This window comes from Aulonocara stuartgranti (genome assembly GCF_965226115.1).
Source record: "Aulonocara stuartgranti genome assembly, chromosome: 17".
In the NCBI taxonomy this organism is placed as follows: Eukaryota; Metazoa; Chordata; class Actinopteri; order Cichliformes; family Cichlidae; genus Aulonocara; species Aulonocara stuartgranti.
In genome coordinates, this window is record NC_138953.1 from 34,647,220 (window position 1) to 34,673,516 (window position 26,297).

The 26,297-nt window shown below is 41.5% G+C and overlaps 1 protein-coding gene across 5 annotated transcripts in view; it reads left to right on the forward strand.

The window, feature by feature from the left end:
- The window catches only part of cald1a (caldesmon 1a), a 64,843-nt gene extending 39,973 nt beyond the window's left edge, over nt 1–24,870 (forward strand). For 2 of the 5 annotated variants that reach the window (XM_082509600.1, XM_082509599.1), the window contains exons 3-16: nt 417–554; nt 3,480–3,915; nt 4,011–4,043; nt 4,133–4,243; nt 5,939–6,042; nt 8,099–8,366; nt 10,395–10,532; nt 15,255–15,298; nt 15,513–15,588; nt 17,040–17,180; nt 17,360–17,455; nt 18,912–18,980; nt 20,482–20,518; nt 23,268–24,870. In XM_082509600.1, coding sequence (XP_082365726.1) covers nt 417–554; nt 3,480–3,915; nt 4,011–4,043; nt 4,133–4,243; nt 5,939–6,042; nt 8,099–8,366; nt 10,395–10,532; nt 15,255–15,298; nt 15,513–15,588; nt 17,040–17,180; nt 17,360–17,455; nt 18,912–18,980; nt 20,482–20,518; nt 23,268–23,281 — 1,705 coding nt within the window. In that variant the 3' untranslated portion in view covers nt 23,282–24,870. Of the gene's footprint in view, nt 1–416; nt 555–3,479; nt 3,916–4,010; nt 4,044–4,132; nt 4,244–5,938; nt 6,043–8,098; nt 8,367–10,394; nt 10,533–15,254; nt 15,299–15,512; nt 15,589–17,039; nt 17,181–17,359; nt 17,456–18,911; nt 18,981–19,293; nt 19,346–20,481; nt 20,519–23,267 lie in introns of all 5 variants that reach the window. The other 3 variants (XR_014272097.1, XM_082509601.1, XM_082509602.1) reach the window with 3 other exon arrangements.
- The last annotated feature ends 1,427 nt before the right edge of the window (nt 24,871–26,297 follow it).

Genomic DNA, 26,297 nt, shown 5'->3' on the forward strand with positions numbered 1-26,297 from the left:
CACACACACACACAGCTCTCCTGCTTCCTCCGTTCCTGCACTGACCGGACTAGTACAAGCTGCTGGCCAGAAACACTGTTTCACTGCTCTCTTATCCTTAGCCAAGCCATGTCTCCAGACAGAGTTTTTATCAGCTCGTGAAAACTGCAGCCACGATAAGAAGTATTGGTGGTTACACAGCTGACAGCTCCACTTGATAGAAGAGAAGGGGTGGGTGGGGGGGACTTGGGGTAAATCCACCAGATTTGGTCACTGCGAAGATTACAGTCCAATTTAAAGAACCGCTCACTTTGAAGTTTCTAACTGCTAAGCTAAATTGAGGATAGGGAGAAAGGAGATGAGGGGTTGAAAGTTGAAAATAGATAATGCATGCCTTTGTCTTCTCACTCTCTCTTTCTTCTTTCGTCTTCCCGCAGGATGGCAAAGAATGATGATGATGAAGAGGAGGCGGCCCGTGAGAGGAGGCGCAGGGCACGCCAGGAGAGGATGAAGAGCAAGGAGAGCGAGGAGCCCAGCAGCCAGTCAGACAGCCTGGTTATGACCAACAGCCACAGGTATAGCAAAACAAGCTCTCGTACGTAGTCCAGCAGACGACTGATTGGCTCCCTCTTTTTTTTTTTGGATCGGCTGCAAAAGCGAGAGAGCACCAGTAAAGTCCAACTAATAAACTCTCAACGTAATGTCATTTTCTGGGTTTAGGGTGTCGGAGTGGAGCTGCATGGTTAGATAGTCTACCGCCAGACGTTTTTGAGAAAGCTTTAGTAATTTAAGTGAACTAGCCCATGAAAACTCCCAAAAGGAGAGGTGCCAGAGTGTATATGAGGAGTAAAAAAATCACTTCTCTAAAACCTAAAGTCTCCAAACACAATAAGACTGCGGATAATTTATAAGTGCAGGTTTGAGATAAATTGTGTTGGCTACAGTGGAAGTGGTGGGTCGCTCTGACATCTAGTCACACAGACACTGCTTTGTGGTGATGAATGTTTCCTCTCTGTAAGCGCTTAGATACATCCTGGGGTGGTCAAACAACAAGGGGATTGTGCAGAAGGATGCTGAGATAGGACCTAGTTCTTGCTAGCCATTGTTGATTGTGCAGATGCAAGGATAATGTTTGGCAGACTTTTAGGTCACAGTATTGTGAGTCATGCTGTAGTCATGCCTCAAGGTGGAAGGATAGTCACTGAATATTTTAGTTAGAAAATATAAATACACTTACTCCACACTTTATTAGGTACATCTTGGTAGTACCAGGTTGGGCTCTCTTGTGCCTTCAAAACTGCATTAATTCCTCATAACAGAGATTTAACAAGTTGCTGGAAACATTCCTCAGAGATTTTGGTCCACTGCAGATTTCTTGGCTGCTTATCTCCCATTCTACCACATCTCTAACAGGAGATCTGGTGACTGTGGATTGAGGCCTGGTGATTCTGGAGGCCATTTGAGTACAATAACCTCATTGTCAGTTTGAGATGATTTGTGCTGTGTTATATGGTGCATTATCATGCTGCATGTAGAAATCAGAATGTGGGTACACTGATCTTAAAGGAATGGACATGGTCAGCAACAATACTTGGGTAGGCTGGAAGTGTGCCAGGAAAATATCCCCAACACCATTACACCACCACCATCAGCCTGACCTGTTGATTCAAGGCCGGATGGCTCCATGCTGTCGTGTTGTTTATGCCAAATTCTGACCTCCCGTCTGAGTATTGCAGCAGAAATAAAGGCTCGTCAGATCAGGAAAGATTTTTCCAGAAAAAAACAGATCTTCCAATTTTGGTGAGCCTATATGAATTGTAGCCTCAGCTCCCTGCCCTCACCTCACAGGAGTAACACCTGGTGTGGTCCATCAGCTATAGGCCATCTGCTTTTGATTTGATTTGAGGTTTGATATGTTGGGCATTCAGAGTTGTTCTTCTGTGTCCCTTGGTTTTAAAGCGTTGCCTTCATATCAGCTCGAAGAAGTCGGGCCATTTCTTCTGACATGAACAAGTTGTTTTCGCCCAGAAAACTGTGGCTTCCTGGTAGGGCTGGGTCATATCATACCGGTATAATGTTGGGCAACGATAGAAAAATGAAATACCGCGATAGAATATGCTTGATGGATTGTCGGAGCATTACGGCTATCGTAGGCAGGAGCCTCGCGGAGTGATACGTACTGTGCGTCAACATAATATTACCGTATTGTGTGTGCATAACCTATAAAGTTTTGTAGATATTATACATGGTTATGCTGAGGATATGTTGGCCAATTTCCACTGGAAATGCCTTTTGGTTAAACTGTCAGCAAGGAATTTGTATCTGGACTGCCAAATTTTTATATAACTTTAATGCACATAAAACATCTGCTTGTTTAAGAGAAAATACATTGATGGGGGGGGGTTTGCACTAATAAAGTTGTGGAGTTGTAAAGTATTTTGTCTAGTGTCAATTATATCATCAGTTATATCGTTATCGCAAATTTTCAAATGTATATCGTGATAAATATTTTTGGTCATATCGCCCTGCTCTACCTCCTGGATATTTTCTCTTCTTCGAACCATTCTCAGTAAACTCGAGCGATGGCTCTGTGGGAAAATCCCTGCAGATCAGCAGTTTCTGAAACACTCAGAAAAGCCCCTCTGCCACCAGCAATCATGCCACGTTCAAAGACAAATCCCCCTTCTGATTCTCAGTTTGAACAGCAGCTGGTCTTGATCCTCTCTACATGCCTAAAAGCACAGAGACACAGTGATTGGCTGATTAGATATGTGCACGAGTGAGAAGGTGACCAGGTGTACCACATGAAGTAGCCAGTAAGTGTGTATTTTAGTCACGCTGAAGCAAAGCTTTATAAAAGATTATCTTGGTTTGTTTGGAGGTCCTTTAGCGCAGACAAAACTAAACAAAATTTTTTTACACATTTGTGCTCTGATGCAACGCTTAATCCTCATGTATTTGGTAATGTTACACATTGTGGGTTAAATTTTATGCCACAGCAACTATTGACTCGGCATCCAAAAACATGCTAACTATGATAGCATGTTAGCATGCTATCGTAGTTAGCATTCAGTCCAAAGTTTTAGCAGGTGTTAGCATGGCTGTAAACTGTAGGCTATGGCTGTATCTGAGCACATACAAAAGTTCCCACCTAAAATCAAAATTTCCATTCATTATAAGGCCTCACCTGAGTTTATTTGAAGAGCTGTGGTGAAGACCAGTCAGTAAAGCCATGGGTCTACATTTTCTGCTGTTCTTGGCTATAAAGCTGTCAGTAATAATGCAACCTCTTTCTGGAAATTATGATTACACAGGGGTTGCGGCCTTCCACCAGGGGCAGCTCAGAGGTAACAGAAGATAATGTCATGGATTATCTTTCCATGCCCACATTTTTATAACGGCTGACGTCTGCTGTGACCTCACCCCTTCCTCCTCTTTGACACGAATACACACAATGTGACATTTGTGCCGTCTCTCTCTTTCTCTCTCTCTCCTCGTAGTGTCACAGAGACGGTGTCTGTGAGCAGCTCTTATGGAGGCGGTGGAGATGACGAGGACCAAGCCCTACTGGACCGCATGGCCAAACGTGAGGAGAGACGGCAGAGGCGCATGAAGGAGGCGCTGGAGAGACAGAAACAGCTGGACCCCACTGTGACGGAGGGCAACGACAGCACCGCCACGGAGAAAAACAGCGCAGAAGAGGAGAGGCCCTCCTCCTGGCGTAGGGGACGTTACCGTGACAATGACGACGAGGCTGAGAAGATGGAAACCTATAGCTCGAGAAGAGAGGAGGAGAAGGAGCGAGAGGAGCCGAGGGAGGAAGAGCAGGCTGCCCCTGAAGGGGGAGAGGAAGAAGCGGAGGGGGTAGATGAAGAGGAGGAGCAGCCAGTTGCAGTTGTGGAGGACAAACCAAGAAGGTCTTACTTGAGAGACCAGGTCAGTTATCAGGTCACCATTCTTCTTTCATGTCAGACATTAAGTTAAGCTGGTGTAACCGACAGCCTTGGCACATTTGATCCTTGTTTCTATAGGCTTCAGCTGAAGAGCCTAAAATTCAAAACAAGGTATGGTTAGTGATTTGTTGTCTTTTTTGTTACCTTTGATTTGATCGCTGAGCTTACTTTCAAAGAACTGCTATAATCCTTTTTCATAGGACTTCGCCGAAGAAGACAGACATTCGGTAGTCAGTGAAAGTTCAAATCAGACCAAGTCGTCAAATTCAGAGGCTGGGGAGGATACAGTAGCATCAGGGGAAGCTGAAGAGGTACCAGAGGATGATAATGTAGATAATTCACAGGGGAACAAGCCTATGTTACTAAGAAATGACAGTGAAGAGGACTTTGAGGTATCTGAATCAGAAGATAATGAGGTATCATACATGCGGTAAGAACTTCAGTAGAGGTGTGATGCACAGCACGTGAAATTTCTTTGGATAACTTCAGTGTCTAACTAGACAGAAATGTTTACATGTTAAACCTCTCAATGAGACATCTTGTTGACGTGTTGATTTATGACACTGAAATTACCCGGACACCTCGTGCCGTCTAGCATGGTTTGCAACATTTGCAAACTGGTAATGACAGGTCTGTGTTTGATGAGGTGCGGTTTACAGCCGTGTGGTCAGACTTTTCAAAAGGTTAATGCTATGCTCCACAGAGTGGTCACATTTTTTTTCTGCATGTCTTCCACCTCAGCCATGAGTGCAACAACACATCACATTACACTGGCTCCACTTCAGCAACTCAGTGAGGCATCAGGTCATCTTTCGATATCTGTCAAAAGTTTAAGATTGCAATAAACCCTTTTGTACAGGGCACTAGTGTTGTCCCTTAGTTGATCCAATGTCTGGAACAAGCTCCTTTAGGCCGTATTCCATCACTACCAGCAGATTGCTTCACTCACCAGTAGTTTTAGTGTAAGACACCAGCTTGTCTGCAAACCGTCACCAGTTTTTGCAGTTGAAATTCAAATGTTCGACTGTCCTTCTTAAAAGTAAAAATTATGCCTTGACACTGAAAAAAAAAACACATTTCAAAAGCACAGTGTTTAGTATTTATTTATTTCTGTTTGTGGTTTAGGCTGCACTTGTCGCTGCTTCAGTACAAAAGTTGGCGAGGGTGTGCAACAAGTTGGTGTCTTCCATGCAAACTGCGGGTGACCACTGCAGTTGCCTTTCAGTTTTTGCTGCTGCATCATATAGTTCTTTACAACCACTTTCATCAAGCGACAGCAAGCAACCTCCCATAACCACTCGTTAACTGGTGGACGAATGTACATTTTCCCTAGTATCTGGCAGTTGCCAACCAGTTGCCAACCAGTTGCCAACCAGCCTGTGTAACTGGGGCCAGTTCCTTCTGGTTGAAAAAAGAGGGTTTGAACTTGCCTATTAGGGGTTACCTGGACATATGGCTGTGTTTTAATGTGGATTCACCACTTCAACATAGACAGATAGATAGCTATGACAAAAATAGGGAAAAGCATATTTAACTGATGACGTCAGCATTTTATATTGAAATGGTGTCAGTGCAAGAATAAGAAAGTTTATAGCGCTTTCTTGGTAAAGATTCATAATTTGCATTACATTCATAATATATCCCATGGTCTTCAAAATTTGACTGGATATGTACTTCACAGAAATAGTAATTATCACATATAAGACTTTAATTATGTTTCTGATTATGGACAGCAAATGGATGTAGGAAATACCCAGCTGGAGACACTCCCAGTGTGATCACATGTTAGATAATCCTTTGTCAACAGTAATCCTGGAGTGGACGTAGTGTGATGTGATGTTCTGTGTTATTTTATTTGGGCGTGCTCTCTTTCTCTTATGGGATATCATGTGATGTCACATGATTGAATCCAATCACACTTCACTCTGTGCACCTTTCTGCCTACCTTTGTTGTTCAGTATCACTCTATCTTGCTTTCTGTGTGTGTGTGGGGGGGGTGGCTTTAGGTGAATGAGCCCAGAGAGGAGAGGGAGGATCAGAGGAAGCACAACGGAGGGCTGCATGAGGAGGCGCCTCCCAAACAGCACAGGAAACCTGAGAGGACCACCAGGTACACAACAGCAACAAAAGCACACACTGTCTCATTGTCACCCTGAGGCCAAACTGGGGATAGCCCAGTCCTGTGAATTATTCAAGCGCCTGAGCTGTCAGCAGTATCGCTCAGATTCGTGTGACAGTTTGACGCTCTCTAATTTGTGAAAAATCATAAAGACCAGAATGCAATTTGTATTTACACTGTTGCAAAAATGTGAAGATTGCCAGTAGTTTGTGTCATCTAACTCGATAAATGTTCTGTTTTTTACTGCAGACAAACAGAAATTAGGCTAATATTTTCTCATTTTCAGTTCAATATTTTGTCACCTATCTGATAATGGTTATTTAAGTCCTACTAAAAAAGATAATGATGCCTTTATTCTGAAGCAACAGGTGACTAATTCGTTAATGAAACCTGTATGCATGAATAAAACACACAGACTCAATGAATGTGACTAATAGCAGCTGCGCTTATCTAATCTTTCTTGCAAAAAAAGGCTAGATATAAAAAACCACTTAGCTACAGTGCTGTGCATAAGTCCTGAGCCGCCACTCATTTCTCATTTCTTCATTTACTTGTATTATTTGAGCAGCAATTCTTCAGGCATTTATAAAGGTCTTTCAGACTTTTTCTTTGGACATTGGCTGTTTTTCACACTTTTCAGTCCTTGCACCCGACCATTTTCAGAGAAATGTTTTTGTTATGCTACTTAATGCTGACCTGTGACTCATTCAAGCATAAAAAAGACACCTAACTCCAGAGATGAGTCAGTGTTCTGTCTACACATAACCAATAAATTTATCTTAAGGTACTTTATTGCTAACAAGCAACATTTGTTCCCAGATCTTTAGTTGAATCTGCAAAAAAAAAGCAAAGAACACAGTCTAACAGACATGAAATAGCTTTTTTAATCTAAACGACTATTTTAAGTCTCAAAAACTTGGTATAGCTCAATGTAAAGTGTGTTCTTTTCAAAATAGAGGGAATTGTAAACTCAGAAAGTACATCAGATCCAGCATGGAATACTAACCGGAAACATGTGATTGGCAACTGCTTCGGTGTTTAATGTGACAATAATCAGCAAACACATTGTCAGTGTAGTAAAACACAAACATAGTGGAACACCATCAGTCATGGATTGGCATCCCCAGAGCCTTGACCACAACATTACTGAAGCAGTGTGGATCAAATCAGCAGAAAATGGAACAAAAGGCAGTAAACATCCAAAAAAGAGCTTTGGGTGTCCTTCAAACAGGCTGGAGAACTATTTCTGAAGACTACTTAAAGAAATGAGAAGAGAGTTCAGGCTGTGTTAAAGAATTAAGGTGGTCATACCGAATATTGATTTTCAAGTTCATTAGAATTCCACAAACTCTGATTGTGCCTTATATATTGTATTTTCATTTGTGTTTGCACATTTCAGCAAATTGCTGGACTTATTTCTGCACAAGTTTGATTTTTATGAAGAAGCTCAAGACCTTTGCTGATATATCAGTGACTCTACTCTTGTCCACTTGTGGAAAAGTACTGCAGTAACTTAATATACCAGACCCAAAGGTCAGCTGAAAAGATCAAACTACAAATAACCAAAGCTCATTGTGACCGAGTGCGAGGAGAGGACAACAGTCTGTTGATAAACAACATTATGTACTGCATTTTAAAGGAAATTAGTTTTATCAGACAGGAAGTTATGTATGAGGCTGACATTTATCATTTATTGCACAGGCTGGTGTGAAAGTATAAACATGTAGCCCGAGGCTTCTGAAACATAATTGAAAAGCAAATCTCATTCAGACTTTCAAGAAAAACACGTTGTTTTTGTTCAGCTGGCAGAGTGGCCGTGTTTTTCTGTCACAGGTCACCTGCAGTGAGTTCTCAGGTTGAAACACTGGAACGAAACTTGATACCGCCTGTAACTTTATCTTTGCAAACGTGATTGCATTTGTTTGTTGTGTGAATTCCATGAAGGCAACATCTTCTTCTGGTGTGCATTTGAATACCTGGATCAAAAGGCAACCAGCTTTCCACTCCGACCCGTGTGCTGACCTGTGTTTTTATGTGTCCTTCCCAGCCGTGGCAGCGTGCGCTCCCCCGAGCCTTCTGCGGGTGATGACCCGGACGAGGACGCCCGCCTGGAGGCGGAGCGCAAGCTGGAGGAGCTGAAGCGTCGTCGCGATGATGCGGAGAGCGGGGAGTTTGAGAGGATGAGGCAGAAGCAGCAGGACGCCGAAGCTGAGCTGGAGGAGCTGAAAAGGAAGAGGGAGGAGAGGAGAAAGGTGCTGGAGGAGGAGGAGAGGCAGAGGAAGGAGGAAGAGGCAGAAAGGAAAGCCAAAGAGGAGGTGGATGTTTTGTTTTGTTTTACTTAACTTTTAAGCTGTTTTTACTCTGTTTTATCCCATCTCTATGTAAATGTTTTGTTTAAAAAAAAATCATGATGTTATAAAAGTCTGAGTTTCAGGCAAGTGGCCAATGGACGCAAGTCTGAGTGTCATCTTACAATCGGTGGGAGACTGGAATCAGCAAAATTATTGTGCATGTGCAATGAAGTTCTGAACTGGTTGCCTTCGAAGTGGATGTTTCAAAGATGGGGACCAGTTCTCTGACCACCTGCAGTCAGTTGTTGTCTTCAAAGCAAATTTGATACATCAATAAGAGCAATAAGTTGCTATGAGTCTCTTCTTGTGATAATTGGGAACTGTGATAAATGTAAAAAAATTCAAATCAATCTCTGGGCTACCACCAACTGTTCTTAGACGCTAAGAGGTTGCTGTCCTGTTTTCTCTCTATTATGACTGAATTATCACACAATTCTGGTTTTCAGTCATCTTTTCCTTTTTTAATATTGTTCTTTTGTTTGTTTGCTTTTGCCCTTTCATCTTTGGATTAAGCCACATTTCTATGCAAATGGCTTATCGGAGTCTCCGATATATCCATGAAGCTGTCCCTTTAAACTTGAAAAAGCATGAAAAAGCTACACATCCCTGAACTATATGTTTACGTAGTTACAGGAAAAATTGCAGTTATTCAGTTTTGTAGCCCAAGAAAAGAAGCTTGCTTTCTAATTTGGATCTTGTTGAGTCCAGATGAAACACCTGCTGAGATATTTGTAAGCTCCTGCACACGCAGTGTTGTGTCTGTTCCCATTATTGTTATAATAAAAAAAAGGAGGGGCTGTAGTTGGGGATAGCAAGTCTCGAGAACGGCCCATCTCTTACAAATGAGTCATTCTGCAACAATAACACACCGTGTGTGCTTAAACCTCTGACTGGGCCAACAGCGAAAGATTGAAACCAAAAAACCCCAAAACAATCGAAAGAAGAATGGACTTGAATGGTTTTTATTGCCTGCCCACACAGCTGTTGCAACAATCAAATTTCAAATGCAGACATCAGTGAGAATGAAGTCAACAACCATCACTGCAGTCTTTTACATTTTCTCATGCTCTGCACCATGTTGATTCATCCCTTTGCACCTGTATGAGCAGAAACCCATGCATCACTCTCTCTCACACTTGCACCGCTGTGACGTTATCTCGCCATACGTCTCCGTTATCATGACTCAACCTATTTGGGTCCCCGCTTGTAACTCACATATGTCATTCCTCTGTCTCCTCTTCTTACAACATCCTCGTCCTTGCGTATCTCAGACGCGATAACCTCTGCTTTCCTTCGTGTTCCCCCGCTGTACCGAAACGCGTCGCTCATTTTCGCTTGCAGTCAGCTTGCGCCGAGGCCCCTACATTCTCGCTATTACCCTGACTGGTCTTCTTTGTTGCTCTTGGCTCCGAACGTGGCAGCCCATCTCTAGCTATCTGCCCCTGTTCTTCTCCTCTTGTGTGATGTTAATGAGGCCTTTTGGTTTGTAATTAAAAGATGGCCCAGAGATACAGAGAGACTAATTAACCAAGACAAGGCTGCCGGAGAGGGCTGATATACTGCCAAGCACCAGCCCTCTTCTGAATACTGTACAAATGATTCATACTTTTTTTCCTTTCTTTTTTTTTAACTCTTGATAGTCTGCTGTATCAGGCTTTTCAAAATGCCTTTTTTCTCCCGAGGCAGCCGATGGCTGTAAATAAGAATTTACTCAGAGTAATTGAATTCGAGACTGACCTGCTTCATTTGATAAAATAAGTAAATCAGTTAGAAAGTGTCTGGGTCGGCTGCATTTTTGATTGTCAACTGCCAGTGACATTTTCTTTATCATGTGATAGCCTGTGGCAGCATAAGTATGTTTCCATTTAGTTAGAGTCGATACAAGCAGCTAGCAGACACAAGCTACCATTACCTGGCAGGACTGCTGTAATTAAATTGACCAACGCGTTCCCTGTCAGAGACACTCAGAAATGCCTGCCATCTCTTTCTCAGGAGGAGAAGAGGAAGATGAAAGAGGAGATCGAAAGGAGGAGAGCAGAGGCGGCTGAGAAGAGACAGAAGGTGGATGACACTATGGATGGAGAGGGCAAACCGTTTAAGTGTCTCAGCCCACGAGGATCCTCTCTGAAGGTCAGTCCAACTATCTTTGACTTCTCACCTCAGGTTTTCCATTCTGGTACTGCGCATATGGGTTAGGATAGAAATAGAAGCAGCAATAGAAATCAAAATACAAAGATCATTCGGCGGCCTGAACAGGCATATGTCACTGGCAGATTTTTTTCAGCGGGGGCTAACAAGCCGATTAGGCAGAGATGAACTCTGTTTGTTGTATGAAAATGCAGTTCCTGACTGACTTTTATTCCAGTAAAGCCTGAACCATGAAATATTTGCCAGATTTTTTTTTGCTGGATTATTAACTGAACCTTCAAATTTAAAAAAAAAACATAAATTTGCAATTGAGTTTTAATTTCTGTAATTTTTCCCAAAACTGATATTTTTGTGCAATGTATTGCTCACAGTAGTCATGCTTACGTCTTATTGGATACTGCAGGGTTTTTAAAAAAAAATGGGTTAAATCCATCTGAGCTGTTTTTAAAATCAGCATCTTAAAATGGGACTAAAACATTTGCACTTAATGGCTGAATACATGATTTATTGTTGACCTGTAAGGATAAGCTGAAATGCAGTGAAGCTCTTAATAGTTTGATGAAGTATGATGATGTAAACTCTAATCATTCAAGGTAAATTAGTTTCAAACTGCATATTTTTCATCCTTAACTCAAATAAAACGTGCAAAAATGTTTGGAAAATTAAGTGTTGTAATGCTAAGCTAATCTTTACATCCCTGACAGGCCCCCACACTATGTATGAACACACTATAATGACCACGCTAACACTTGTAGCTTTGGTTAAGCAGACAGTCAAACTATTAATACATATTTGTGCTTGTGTTTTTGAATTGGACAAGAGAGTAAAAGCATGCACTTCATCTAAAACTATCAGGCTAAATTGTTGCGACCATCAAAAATCAACTTGTGATCCTGCTGCCTTTAAAATAACTGCTTTAGAGACAGGGACCAGGTCAACAACCACTTAGTCAGCTGTCGTCTTCTAAGAAACTTTACTGATCAAAAGCCAATAAGACATTGTCAGTCTCCTATCAGTCTGCTATTAGTTTGTTATTCAGTGGGGTTAAGTTGCCAATTACATGTGATTGACAACCAGTTAGCAACCAGTCGAGAAAAGTATTGCTAAGAGACATGTCACAGACGAGTTGTGCTCATCAGTAAAAACTGGCTCAAATTTATTTCAACATGCTGGCTGCCTGCCTCCATTTATAAAATAGATGGCAATTATTTGCAAACCTTCACCATTTTGTCTTAAAGTGATTGCAGTCAGGTTGAGTCAGAATTGAGTCAAAAATTAATTCACTGGGCAACCACTGATATTTTACTACATTGCAAGTGGCATCAAAGCTAACAATCAAACCAGCATTTGCATCCAAAGCTATTTGACAATGTAGTGTAGTGAACAGCGGGTGAACACTTAAATAAGTTTAAGGCTTAAAACAACTTTATAGCATTTGTGTGCTGTACTAAACTCCATTTGCACTGGTTCCTTTGCAGTCGTCAGCAGAACTCTGTAAAAGCTTTCCTGCAAACCTGCAAACACCATCTATCCTTCAGTGCAGCAAAGCCTACTCTGAACATTCAAATATTTGGAGAGATTAACCGCCAGGTGACTGGCATCTGCACAAGTGTTATCTAACTGAGATAAAGGAGTGGATTTCATAAAACCAGAGAGAGAGATGCAATAATCAAACTGTAACTTGTTTTTTTAAAACTGTCTAAATCTAAACCCTTCTCGAGAAATGCACGAAGAAAAGTTTCCCCCCAACCCTCCCCACCGCCTTATCTAAAGATAAATGTTTGTCACTGCAAAGGAACGTTTAATCAACTCAAATGTGAATAAATGTTTTCAGTTTTGCCAAAAGCCAACTCCCACGCACACAAAATCTAGGGGGATTTTTTAGCCAGTGGAGAAAATCTAATTAGTGACAGTTAGCTGTAATATCCATCTGGCTCATCCCAGTGAGACTCTAGACTAGAGGTTTGGCTCTAATGGTGTGTGAGCTCTGATTGTACTAGACCCAGGCACTTCTTTTAATTGTGGTCACTTTGTGAACAGTAATTCTCATGCCCCCTTCACTCCCTTCACAGACAAAGCTTTACTTTGTCGTCATGTTCACTGTACGTACAAGTGTTTCTTCGTGACTGTGTTTGTTTGAGTGCATATCTATCTGTTGTGTTCTTCACGTACACGGAACATATGAACAGTTATGGTGCTGTGTTTTGCTTTGAGTTAATTTGTGTGTTTTCGCAACAGATGAAATAATCCAAAAAAGGAGGGGTCTGGAAACTCCATAAATTAAATTAAAATCATATAGCTAATATGAATGTTGCCTTAACAAACATTTGCAGACACATTGCGTCTTTAGCATTTATTAAATGCCACATATTTCGATGTTTAGTGATTGTAATATCTGATATGAATTTCGGTTCAGTTATTCAGCTATTGCAAGGCATCCGAATAGTACTGACTAGCTAGCTAATTTTTGCTAGCAGGAAACACGCTTAAAACAAAAGGTACTCACTGTCTCGTAAGTACCTGAAAAGCTAGTTCCTTAATGCGGTTAGTACAAAAGGATATCAATAAAGACAAAACGGCATCTACCTGTTGCTCAAAACTGAAAATGGCTTGTTTGTGTGTAGTTTTTATTAAGATGAGTTTGAGAGCAAGCAGATCTGTCATGAATGTGAAAATGTTTTTGGATTGTAAGCAGGTTATAATATAGGGGTCATTTTAACAAGCAGCGATTTTTGGTACTTAAATGGGGGCTAAATTTAAACTCAGAAGGCTCATATGCTTGGGAGGTAGCTGATGCATTTCACAAAAAACGAAGTAACTCATTGTTAATTTAAGAAAATGGACAACCCAAAAGCCCAGTAGGTCGGGTATATACCATATAAGCACTAAATCCCTGGACTGTCTCCACTATCCCTGACTATAAAGGAACATAAAACCACAGAAATTTAAGTTTGAACCTTTTGTTATTATAGGAGCACAAAATACGGGCGTAATAATCCCATAACTGTGAAGAAGATAGAGCATGAAAAGCAACTCTAATCTATTTCATGCTGAAATACCTTTTGCTACATAAAGACAACAGACAACAACAGATCTGTTTTTCTCTATATTGGCTCACGTGAATTGGAGCATATTCTTGCTTGATTTATGTGCAGAGTGAATTTCATGCCCCTTTGGTTTTTGTTGAACCTGTCCAAAGGCTACTTCCTATATCAAAATGACATGCATGCCATTGAAGACACACACTTTACTCCCCTCATTTCTTTTTGCTATTAGGTGCTTTTTGTTTGACAGCTGCCATTTGGTGCCTCCTGTTACACTAAAACGTTAAAAAAAAAGACTGTCTTACTATCAGGAATCAGCTCCCAGTGGAACTCTCAGTCCCGAGAGCTCGCCTTCATGTTATCAGCAGTAAACCACCATAACCCCGCTCTGTATTGTAGATAAAGCTCAGTGTTCTGTGGCAGAAAAGGACAGAGGGACGAGATGAAGGACAGGCAGCAGGGATATGCAGGAAAGCGATTAGGGTTAACAGGATTACTGTAACTGCATTCGGATGGCTACGGCTCTTTAAAATGCGTCTGAGAATGGGGAATTTCCTGTCAGGGAGTATTTTTGGGAACTCCCACATTCGGTAGCAGTCGAGTGCAATGGCCTTCTTCATAAAGAGAGGGGAAGAGGGCCTTTTTTTCTGCTGTTTCTTCTTTTGTCCCTATTATAGGGTTTTGTGTTTTGTGTGTGTATGTGTGCATCTAAGGAACGCATGTGCTGCCCTCTCTTTTAGCCTTTTGTGCCGTTGATCATAAACAATCCTCAGAGATTCCCACAGACTAAAGGCAGAGAGAGCAAAGCGTTTGCTGTGGGGTGGGGGTCAGTTTCTGACTGTGTGTGCGTGTGTGTGCATGTCTTTCAGAGCATTTTGCACATAGAGGGAACAGTATCTTGGTGCTGCTCAAGTGAAGCCAAATTATATTACGTATGAAGGAAAATAATAATGAGATATTTACTATTTAAAAACACACCCTGCAAAGAGATTGCGGGAAATAAAGTTAAGTGCATGAAGGGGACCTATTTCTTGTCTGTGGTATATACTCTTACGATGATGGATGTTCATAAACATGGTCAAAGTTTAAAATATTGAGCAGAAGTAACCCCTGTATGGCAGAAGCTCAGGGCTCACACTGCTTTATTCTTGGATCTGTAAGCTGTCAATGAGAACAGATATCTATAATATGATCGTCTCAGGCACACAGCTCTGGCTGCAAGCATAGCAGCTCCACCCACCTTCTGTTCAAATTATCTGTTTGCCGGGTAAGGCAAAGGGAAGTCAGCTTGAAGTGGAGGGAAAGCGAGCTGAGATGGCCTTAGGTGTCACAGCAAGCCTCAGGTTAAAACAAATGAGGATTATTATGAACTATGTCTTTGGTGGAGTCAAGAAAAACAAAATCTGAAGCTGCACACAGGTTAACAGATCCCCTTTATGTTATTAATCATCAAAGCTTAGTGACTGTTTAGAACTAGGCGTGTCTACATGTTGAAGTTAGAAATGAGTTCATATTAACGGTAATAAAAGGATTGATGCACTTGAATCAGCAGCAGGGATGCTGTAATAAATATCTGAAGTGTGGTAGAGATGTACTGCATGCAGCGGAGCAATTCTGATGCAATATTTATAACTCACAGATTTCTAACCTTTCTTTACAGATTGAGGAGAGAGCCGAGTTTCTAAACAAGTCAGCACAGAAAAGGTAAGCGTCATCTTTTTTAGTCATGTTGACCTCTACTAACAACGCTTTTTAAGCAATCCTGTTTTTGCTGAATATGAACAATACAATCGAGAGCTAGACCCGAGGGTCTGTAGTGTAGGACGTAAAGCCCAAACTGTATGTAATGTGTATATCATTTTCAGGGCATTTAGATTTTTCATGCACTGTATGTTAATTTCTTGCTTTTGCCCAGCAGCACAATGAAGGCGTCTCATTGTCCTGTGGTGTCCAAGATAGACAACAGGCTGGAGCAGTACACCTCAGCTGCTCAGGTTAGCTCTGCATCAGCTTTGAAAACACTGATGGATGGATGGATGGATGGATGGATGGATGGATGGATGGATGGATGGATGGATGATGGATGGAGTTGTTTGTCATTTTCAACAAGTTTCACGTACGTCTCCTGTGCAATCCCAGCCCATTCTTCTTTGGCGAATCTCTCAAGCTCCTCCAGATTTGATGGTCTTCTGACACAGATTTTTTGAATGGGATTCAAGTCCGGGCCTTAAGCTGCCCAGTCAGTAATGTTCACTTTAGTCTTCTGGAGGAGTGATGTGTGTTTTGTGTTGTTGTTTCTTCAGTCCTTCCACCTTGATAAGATTCCCAGTTCCAGACACACTGAAGCATCCCCAAAGCATAATACTACCACCATGGTGTTTTTAATGTGGGGATGGTGTTCTTTGGGTTGTGCACGTCTCTCGTCTTTCTCCAAACATAACCAGAATCTCTATAACCAAAGAGCTCCAGTTTCATCTCAGGTGACGGACTTCTAGTATACCTAATCATTCTCGAGGTTTTCCTTAGGATACTTCAGTCTGGTTTGAAGGTCTACAGGCTCACAGTTCATTCCCTGCGCGAGGTTCTAGTGATTGTCTTCTTTGACATCACAATTCCCAACTTGGTTAAGTCATTCTCTTGTGTCTCTAGTGTCTTGGCAGTTGTCCTGGGGTCTTTAGACACATTTCTCACTAGTTTTCTTTTCAGAGTCTTTGAAATCTTTCACTGCCTACCTCTGCCAGCCTTGCTCTGTGTGGCTCTGTTTGAATTTCTTGATGATACTTCTCACTCCAGTCCTCAACACTTGGAAACACTATGATAACTTTTTATATCCAGCATTTGCTTTGTGAGCATCAGCAATTGTTTTTCTCAAGATTTCTTTTGTTTTTGGCACGATGCTTTCTCAAGTGACAGCTCAAACCCTCACAAAGTTTTTATATTGTGTGTAAATTGGAAGATAACCCTCAGTTTTAACTTGACTAAATCTTACAAACCCTGAGCATCACAAAGTTAAAACACATCATTGCACAGCAATGGTTTGTGCTATGGCTCAATAATTTATCTGTACATAAATAGATATGTTGAAGCAATCAAAACATCATCATAGCTCCACCCACATTGCACATACCAGTCACTGATTGATCTGTGCATCTCTAGTGCAAATATCCAATATTTGTCAAAAAGCAACTATGCAGAAAAAGTAATATTTCATTCCGTAAGCGTTTTAATTTGCTTGACTAAAATGTGCCTGCACTGCCTATTTTTGGCTATCATTCTGGAAATATTATTATCATCAATCCAAAAGTGCCACTCCTGAGCACAACATTCTACTTTGACTCCCCAACTTAGCCAAAACATAACAAAGACGTTGCATTGAGTTGTTAGTATTTATGCTTTTTTCCTGAGCTTTTATCGTAGCTTAAAACCCAGATTTCTGTCTCCTCAGAGAGAGAACAAGGAGTCTCGATCCCCTCGCTCCGGAGCCGTGGATCTGCCCGTGGTCACCGACAGCATACGAAACATCAAGAGCATGTGGGAGAAAGGCAACGTGTTCAGCTCGCCTGGAAGCGGCGGGAGCACATTCAAGGTAAAAAAAAAAAAGAAAAAAGTAAAGGTGGTGCAGGATGTTAGAAAGTTGTTGAAACTTTCTGTGTGTATGAGCGAGAGAAGGACAGACAGGAAATAGCCCAGTTCACTGGTCCTTCCTGCTCTGCCCCGCTGCCAGTGATGACCAGGCTTGGCTGACCTTTGACATTGTCCAAACAGGAAGCAGCTGTGATAAAGACAGGCGTAGCGGGCCGCATCAACGACTGGCTGAATAAAACCCCAGAGAGCAGCAAGACACCAGGAGGAAGGCCAGCGGTAGGTCAACGCTGTATGAGCACAGTACACTTAGCACTCACCTCAGAGCAAAATCCAGAACCAGAGCACATGAAGGTAGTGGCCTGCATTAGGGTTAGGGTCATCTTTTAAATATCATAAAGTTGTCATGGAAAACACAAGTAGTCATTCTTCTGCCAAAGTTTGTTTTGTTTTTCTCTTTTGTATTTTGTTTTTCTTGGCTCTTATTTTGAAGTGGGTGGTGCTTGGTTGGCAGAGAGTGATGCCACTGGCCTCTGTCAGAGACCCACCCCCGATGAGCCTGGTTCTGCCTGCTTTCATCCTGTTAAAAAGGAGTTTTTCCTTCCCACTGTCACCAAGTGCTTGCTCATAAGCGGTCTTTTGATAGCTGAGGTTTTCTCTCTGTTATTGCAGACTCTTGAGATGACTGTTATTATGACTTCACGTTATATAAATCAAATTGAACTGAATTGTACACCAGTCACGATTTAACAAGTTGACCCAGAATCCAATGACAGCTGGTGGGTTTTTCTTTAACTGTCAACCAAGGCCAAATCCCACTGTGGCCTCTACACCCTCCCATTTCGCTGGGAGTGTGAAGTGCTGTTGAAGGTTCTCTGAGGCCATCCTTGTGAAATAAAACAGGTGTATGGGCAGTTATCCGACATCGCTGCTGCTCCCACGTTAGACCAGTTGGCTTGGAACGGCTCTTAATGTAGCGGACCCTCCACATAACAGTGAGAGTGACTAGTAATAATGTGCAGCATTCCCTCTCCTGCTCCAGTCCCGCTGTCTTTTTATGCCTGTGTCATATTTACTGCTGCTTATGTTCTGTGTAGGACATGTTTTATGATCACTTTCAAACGATGCAGTGAAGCAGGTCAGTTGGACGCAGGCTGTATCCTCTCTCTGACTCCACCTGGTGGCCTCAAATAAAAATGAATTATGACGTGTGTGAGCTTGCTGCTCTCGCAGCTGTAATTTCCAGCTATAGTGCGTGTGGACAGTGTAGACGTGGCATCATTTTCAAGCATTTGATGCTAAACCCGTTGCAGTGTTTGCTTGCAGACAATGATTGAGCTTTTTGTCCTGTCCTTCCCAAGTGTATAGAAACATTTAAAGCTGTGACTTTATCCAAATATTCATGCTGGAGCATTATGCTGTGTGCTAACATTGTTAAAACAGAGCAGGGGAAACTTTCACTGCACATAACTTTATGTCCAACGTGACAGCATTAAGACGTCTTTCTCGAGTTTTACTTGGATTGCCTCAGACTATTGATTATCGTGTGAGCGCTTTTTCCTCCACACAAACCCCTCTCCGCTTGATCGCATTAGTCATTCTCTGCGCTCGTTCCATCCTGCCTACATCTCAGGTACACCGCCACTGCTGCCACACGATGAACATTTTCAATCAGAGCTCCAAATGCAGAGCATGCACTGATAATGCGCTTGCTTTCTGACTCTCCCCCTGACAGGACCTGAAGCCTGTTGACGTCACCAACAAGAGGAGTCTATGGGAAAACAAAGGCGCCTCTCCGGCCAAGGTAGATGTCATTAATATCAGCCCATTTACTTGCTTAACATGAAGTGAGATTTGTATAGGAAAAGATCCAGATTAGTGCTCCACGTACTGGAAGAAGTCCAGAATGGAGTTTTGACTCTGCCAAAACAGTTTGCGGTCTTGGATGGCTCTCCATATATATTTTTTTGCTCCAGTTTCCTGTCGTTGTCAATCAAAGAGAACATTTTGTTAAAGAGATGAAGTAGAAATATTAGATTAATCTCATGATGTTTCGACCCTGTGTGGCATTACTGAGAGTAACAATCACGTTTATGTGTTTTTTTTTGTTTTTAAAGAACTCTGATAGCTAGTTGACCTCACCGTTAAATCTGGAATAAGCCTGGAGAGGTAAAAGAGAAACTATTCTATGTCTTTTTTGTGTCTTTTTTTTTTCAAAGCGCTTATGACTGAATGAGCCCACACTGCTTTGCACTGACTTTTTTGTATGTGTTTTGTTTTGTTTTTTTGGCTGTGGTTGGACATTTTTGAGTTTCAGTCCAAAGTTAGAGATTTGTGATCTAACGTGTATGTCACTTTTTGTGCCTCCTTGACTCGCAGTGTTTTTAGAGGCTTTTATTTTGACGACCAGTACACTTTGAGCCACTTTCTGCAAAAAGAGAAAAGAAAAAAACTAGAAAGAAATAGAAATCTTTTCAATTGTTGTAAAATAACACACACAAAGTGGACTTAGTCAGTTTAAAGAAAGGTTACACTGTTGCCTCCATTAACATCCATAGGTTATTAAAGCCAACGCAACAAAATCCAGAAGATTACATCAAATTTACATTGTAAATTTACAAAAAAAACAAAGAGTGTGCCCGTTGTCCAACTGCAGGCTTTAAACTTTTCACAAATGGCTGCATCACATCACTGCTGCTCCTTCTGACGGCCACAAATCACCGCTCTCGAGCCAGCTCAGCTTCACTTTACTTTTTATTGCCCTAATGGAGGAACTGTTTACAGCATTCTTTACAGGAGAGATGCCTCACTGGGGTGTGCAGCGGCAGCTCGACCGCTGTGAATCACTGTTATCGCCTCTGATTTTCAAACACGTTTGACTAAAAGCTGATGGGAATGATCTGTTTTATCGAATGTCTGTGTGTAAATTTAAACTCTGCTTAGCAGAAGTGGGGAAAAAGGCTGGATATCCACCATAACCACTCATTTTTCTACAAACTCTCTTTTCCTTCTTATCTGGCAGCCTTGTGTTGCCGCAGTAGCTACAGCGCAGGCCAGAGGCTGTGGTCTGCAAGTGAGTAGTGGGGCTGGAGGACACCAGGCGGTGGTCTGTGCTGATGTAAAAAAAGGGCCCTGTACAGGAAAAGTGGTGGTTAGAGTTTTCATTAGGTAGTGTGCTATGCTGTGACGTCAGGGAAGACAGCAGAAGCGGGTGGGATAGGCGCAAGAATCCGTGGGCGAGGTGCAAGTGGAAGTCTTTCTGCATCTTCGCTGGCTCATTAACTTCTTGTCTTCGTGTTTTCCAGGTGGCAGGCAGAGGGGAGACCAAATCAGTTGCTAATGGTGAGTTTTTCCACGCACAGGCATGCGTGCGGCCGCTCTGAAGAGTTCAACTTCACTGGCTCATTCTGAGCTGGGCCACTTTGTCTGCTTTCTTCATTTGTGTAATTGAAAAGACTGGGGGATTTCCTCAATCCACAGGGGTACACACTTAATCCTTTAGTTGAGGTGGAAATGTGGAAATGAAGTTAGACAATCGACTAAAGGACAAGGACATCGATTATCTCATTGTGTACAGGCAGGAGCGTCTTGTAACAAGCGAGGAGCGACAGAAATTCACGTGTTCGCTTGACTCCCCCAGCAGCAAACTTTTCCACTTGTGTTTGTTTGGACACATGTCTAAGCACTTAAGCATTTTAATTTTTGTCGGGATTAGAGGCATGACCTCACCTACGCTTTGACTTACACAACACCGTGTGTTCCAAAGCGCATAACTGGTCCTCCCACAGGCAGCCGTGCAGTATTTCGGTTTGCGGTTTGGCCTTTTGTTTGGCTGCTGCTTTAGGATGCCACTTACCCATACATTGTTTGCTATTTTAAAATCAGATCCGAGCACAGCCTCCTCCTCCTCAGGCAGAAGAGAGCTTTTGGCCTTGAGAGATTCCACACATGTCAGCGTAATGCGGTGTTTGTTCAGAGCACACACACACGCGCACACATAACCAATTTCACCTTTATGAATGCTCTCAACAGCCTTCTTGACACCACTCAGACCTTTCAGCTTTTCCACTCTTGCACACGTCCACGTCTGTTGCTTAGATCCGGGCAGCGTTACAAGCAGCATTCCTGCCAAGCCGGTTTGTCACATTAATAACTGGTATGTTCGAGATTAGCACACCATAGCAGTCTGACTCAGAGGATGAGAAAGGATTTGTTTCTTCTTTTTTTTTTTTAATTAATTAATTAATTTATTTTTTATTTCTTACTAAGAGTTGGCTGTCACACCGTACAGACATCTGACACCAGAGTGGACAGCGTGGAAGTTTACAGCCCACCCGCTCTCCACATGCTTGGAGAGTTTCCAAAATTATGTAGACACTTGAAAATAGGTAGGATTCAATGCTTACTGAGTGTAGCAGTTTATGAATCAGGGTGCACAACTTATCTGCTGTCCTTCAACAATGCAGAAATATTCAAAAGAATTGCTTGTATTCGACTTTTTTAATAAATCAGAAGTAACCAAGGGTCTTGAATGGCATTAGGACCTCTGTTAATATTATTATGTGGCTTGTTTTAGATGTTGGATTGAACTATGAAACAGCGAACAAAAATAAGTACTTACTAAGTGCTTAAAAATAACAATGCTTTGAGCCAAACAGTCGTGTCAGTAAACCTGTTAGCATGATTGCTGGGCTGAGAGAAAAAAACATCTGCAATAATTTGGTGGTTAACTGGAGAAACTGAACGTTTTGACCTGATGATGGTGTTAAATGAAAAGTTGAATTGAAAATTAGTACGATAACGATCATGTTCCTAGAAATACAATACTATGCAAAAATCTTTGACTCCTCATTTCTTTATAGTTTGATAGAAAAATGGAAAATAGGTGCAGTGTTTTATTGAAACATTGAAGTACAGCATATAAGGCAAAAACAGATTGTGTACAATCCTCATGAGTGTGAAAGTCACCATTATTCTTCAACACAATCTGTACTCTTAGTTTTTGTCATCTCTTAAGGAGTAATTCTCCAGGCTTGTTGAGGGGACATTCAAAGCTCTTCTCTGGATGTTTACTGCCTTTTGCATCGTTTTCTGTCAGGACAATCCCACATTGTGTCAGTAATGTTGAGATCTGGGCTCTGGGGAGGACAATCCATGACTGATAGTTTTCTGGTGTGTGTTTTTCTATCCCGATATGTTTGTAGTGGACTGAGAGTGTGTTTGGCATCATTGTCACAGTGAAAAAAGAAGCTGTTGCCAATCAGACACTTTCCTCGTTCTGTTGCATGATGGAAGGTATTTTGCTGCATTCATAATTCCCTCAATTTTGACAAGACCCCAACACCACTGGCTGAAATGCATTCCCCAAATCATTACAGATGTGTGTGTACTCACTGCTGTTCATATATATTTTGATGACGACTTGAACCAAAAATATAATTTGTAATCATCGCTCCATAGGTTCACTTGCCACTGATTTTGACACCAGTTCTCATGTAATTTGAAGTACCTCTGTGTCATGACTTGACATGACTTCTTTCCACTGGGAGCATTTCTGATATTAGTGATCAGTAGATGGATTCAAAGAAAGGCCATCTTTCAGATCCTGCGTTAGGTCTTTGCTTGGATTGTTTCCTGTTTCTTAAGGGCACGACTTACTCTTTAAAATTGGTTCTTTGCTAAGCTGTCTGTTATTCCATTTAACTTAAATGATTCATAGGTCAGCGTTAGGTAGCTTAACAAACAAAAAAGTTAATTTCTCTGTTACAAGGGGTGGTCTTTTAAAAAATATAAAAGACCTTCGGGAAACTTGAAGAACTCTTGCTCAAAACCAACAATATTTCACCAAAGTCTTGCTCCTTGTAATCAAAATATAAAGACGAGTGGTGAGTCAAGACTTTTCCACAGTACCATATGGAAAATTAGCAAAACTATTTTGACTCCTTGTTTTGAAGTTGAAACAAGTCCAATAAACTCAGACTTCTGTGGAGCCAAATTTAAACACCTCACTGCTTGGTTTAACACAGACCTGTGTGGGAATATGGACTTGGAGTCAGGCCACTGATGTACTCGTTTTTGTGTCTTTCGATAGGTATGGGACACTAATGTCTTGAAGGAGCCACTAAAGCTGGGGACCACGACAATCCAAGAATCTTCTTTGACTTTTCCTTAAGAACCAAATGCCACACCCCCAGGAGGGACCCCCAAGAGCACGCAGGGACAGGACAGACACTGTCCGAGCACTGTACCGAAACAGCATCAGCATATTGTTATAGGCTTACCACGTATAGTGCCTTTGCACAATAATTTCTGCTTTCTAAAAAATTAAAAAAAATAAAGTATGATAACAACAAAATGCTGTGAAATTTGGACATTTAAAATCACTAATTACTTTATAAAATCCTGCCAGGAAGACAATAAAACTAATAGAATTAAGATTTATGTCTCGTACTCCGTGCTGAGTGGATGAGTTCAAAAGTTTCCACATTCCAAAGAGATGGGCGATATCACTTCTCTCCCTCAGAATATTTTCCATCTCTCTCTTTTTTTATTTATATTTAAAGCAAAAGCTTCACACAATGCTATATTATTCAACGTTCACCTGTTCAGGATAGAAATATAAGCACTTCTAGAGTTTAGCTTATTTCACTTTTATTGTCTTACCAATAGTGCAGCAATGGTCTGAGTAATATATGCTAGCACATGTGATGTTTTGACTATGACCTATCATACTGTATCATATATAACATCTGTATACTTATAACAAAAGGTATTTTTTGCTTTTTTTATTCATTCACCAACAGGCAGTTGATTTTGAAGGTGACAGGAGTGTTGGATATTCAGAAGGCCACTTTGACATTTATTGTCCTTTCATGTCATTTGTTTTTTTTAATTTATGTTTTAATGTTTTTTGGGGGGGGGGTTGAGTTCTTTCTAGCTTTCGAACACTTTAAAACATCTTCAGACATTCCTCTTAAAAGCAGTTGCACGTGGTGCCTTTGCTGCCTTAAAGTTTTATGATGTAGGACATGTTTTTTTAATCTGCCTTTAACTTCTTTTTTGCCTCTATGCACACTCTTATGCTCAGCAATACTTTTCATATTGAGGGCATACAAAGTAAAATCAGGGTGCCTAAACATATAGCAAGGTCATAGTAACAAGGATATTTACCACTATCTAAAACTTCTGGCCTTATGATTGCAATGACAGCATTTAGGACAGCCGAGGTACAGTACTTTAAAGCCTCCTAGCAGCTCAGCATGATTTTGACTTGTGATTTTTCACGTTTTCGCGCAGCACAAGCTTATAAGAATATGAACTGTTTGTCAGGGCATTAAATTGATCGGTGTTACTGCTCAACAATCTGACAATCACATTCCATGGCTCCTGAAAAGAGCAGGGGAGCTGGACCAAAATATTTTTAAGCATGATAAAATGTGACGTTTTTGTATTTTTTTAATGTAATGGTTTCATAATGTTGTGTTTTGTTTTGTTTTCTACAGCCTTGTGTCCACTTTTTAAATTTCCATGTTTAACCAGACACTTGTTCCTTGTGTAGCGCTAAGCCTATGCAGAATACATTATCTGTAGTCTCTCTCCAAATGTCATACAAGCAGGCAGTTTCCAAGCGGAGGAATGTGTTGAACATTGTAACCTTGACTCAACAACAGCAATAAATACATTGAGGTATTCCACATTGTTGAGTTTCCTTTCACACCTTCACTTAATACACTCACCAGATGCTTCTCTATAGTAGTACCAGGCTGGACTGCCATTTGCCTTCACAACTGCCTTTGTTTCTTGTATTCTGAATCTCTTGTTCCACCACATCCTAAAGGTGCTCCACTGGGTTGAGAACTGAACACAGTGGAGGACATTTGAGTACAGTGAACTCATTATTATGTTCAAGAAACCAGTTTGAGATGATGTGAGCTTTGTGACATGGTGCAATGTCCTGCTGGAAGCAGCCATCAGAGAATTGGTACTAAATTGGTCATAAAGGCACAGATATGGTCAGCAACAATATCTGGTGTTATAACCATATATAATATAATTTCTTCCTCCCCACTCTTGCCAAGTACTTCCTCACAGGAGGTAATCTGATTGTTGGGGTTTTTATCTCTATTATTTTAGGGTCTTTACAATATAAACAGCCTCAACTGTTGTGATTTGGCACTACATAAATAAAATGTAATTGAATTAAATTGGCATGAAACAGCCCAAGAAAATACCCTCACACCATGACACCACCACCACTGGATGGACCCATGCTTTGCTAGTACTCGCTACAAAAGGATCGATCTGGTAAAGGGGTGGGCAACTCCAGGCCTCGAGGGCCGGTGTCCTGCAGGTTTTAGATATCACCCTGGGTCAATACACCTGAATCAGATGATTAGTTCATTGCCAGGTCTCTAGAGAACTGCAAGACATGTTGAGGAAGTAATTTAGCCATTTGAATCAGCTGTGTTGGATCAAGGACACATCTAAAACCTGCAGGACACTGGCCCTCGAGGCCTGGAGTTGCCCACCCCTAATCTAGTACCTTGCTAGTACTAGGTTGGACCCTGTTTGCTTTCAGAATGAAAGGGTATTAATAAAAGGTCCATGGATTTGTGTTATTTATGCCAAATTCCCAGCAGCTGGGGGAAGTCTGGTCATTCTCCTCTCATCTCCTGTATCTGCTCAAGGCATTTTCTACAGCAGAACTGCCGCTCACTGGATAAGGCCTCCACCAAAGTGGAAACACACCTCCACCTGGCTATGCCTAGAAATCCTGTCCTTAAAATTAATATATAATAGGCAATCTTGGAAAAAGTTGAATATAATGAGTTTGACGATGGTCAAAATCGCAAAAACATGTTTCTGTATGAAATTATTTGGCTGAGGTGTAATTGAAGGTACAAGTTTGAAGGCAATTGTACTTCCACTCCAGCAGAGCACAGCTTTGTGGTGTCATTTCTCTAAAGGAACAAAAACCATGACGTTCTGACAGCCCTCTTTAAAATGACTCTAAAGTGAAAAGTATTTCCAATTTCTCCCATCATGTGTAGCGGATTACGGTGAGCACTCAAAGGCAGCATGTCTGTCCAGGTATAACTCATCTGTCTGCCTCCAACAATAG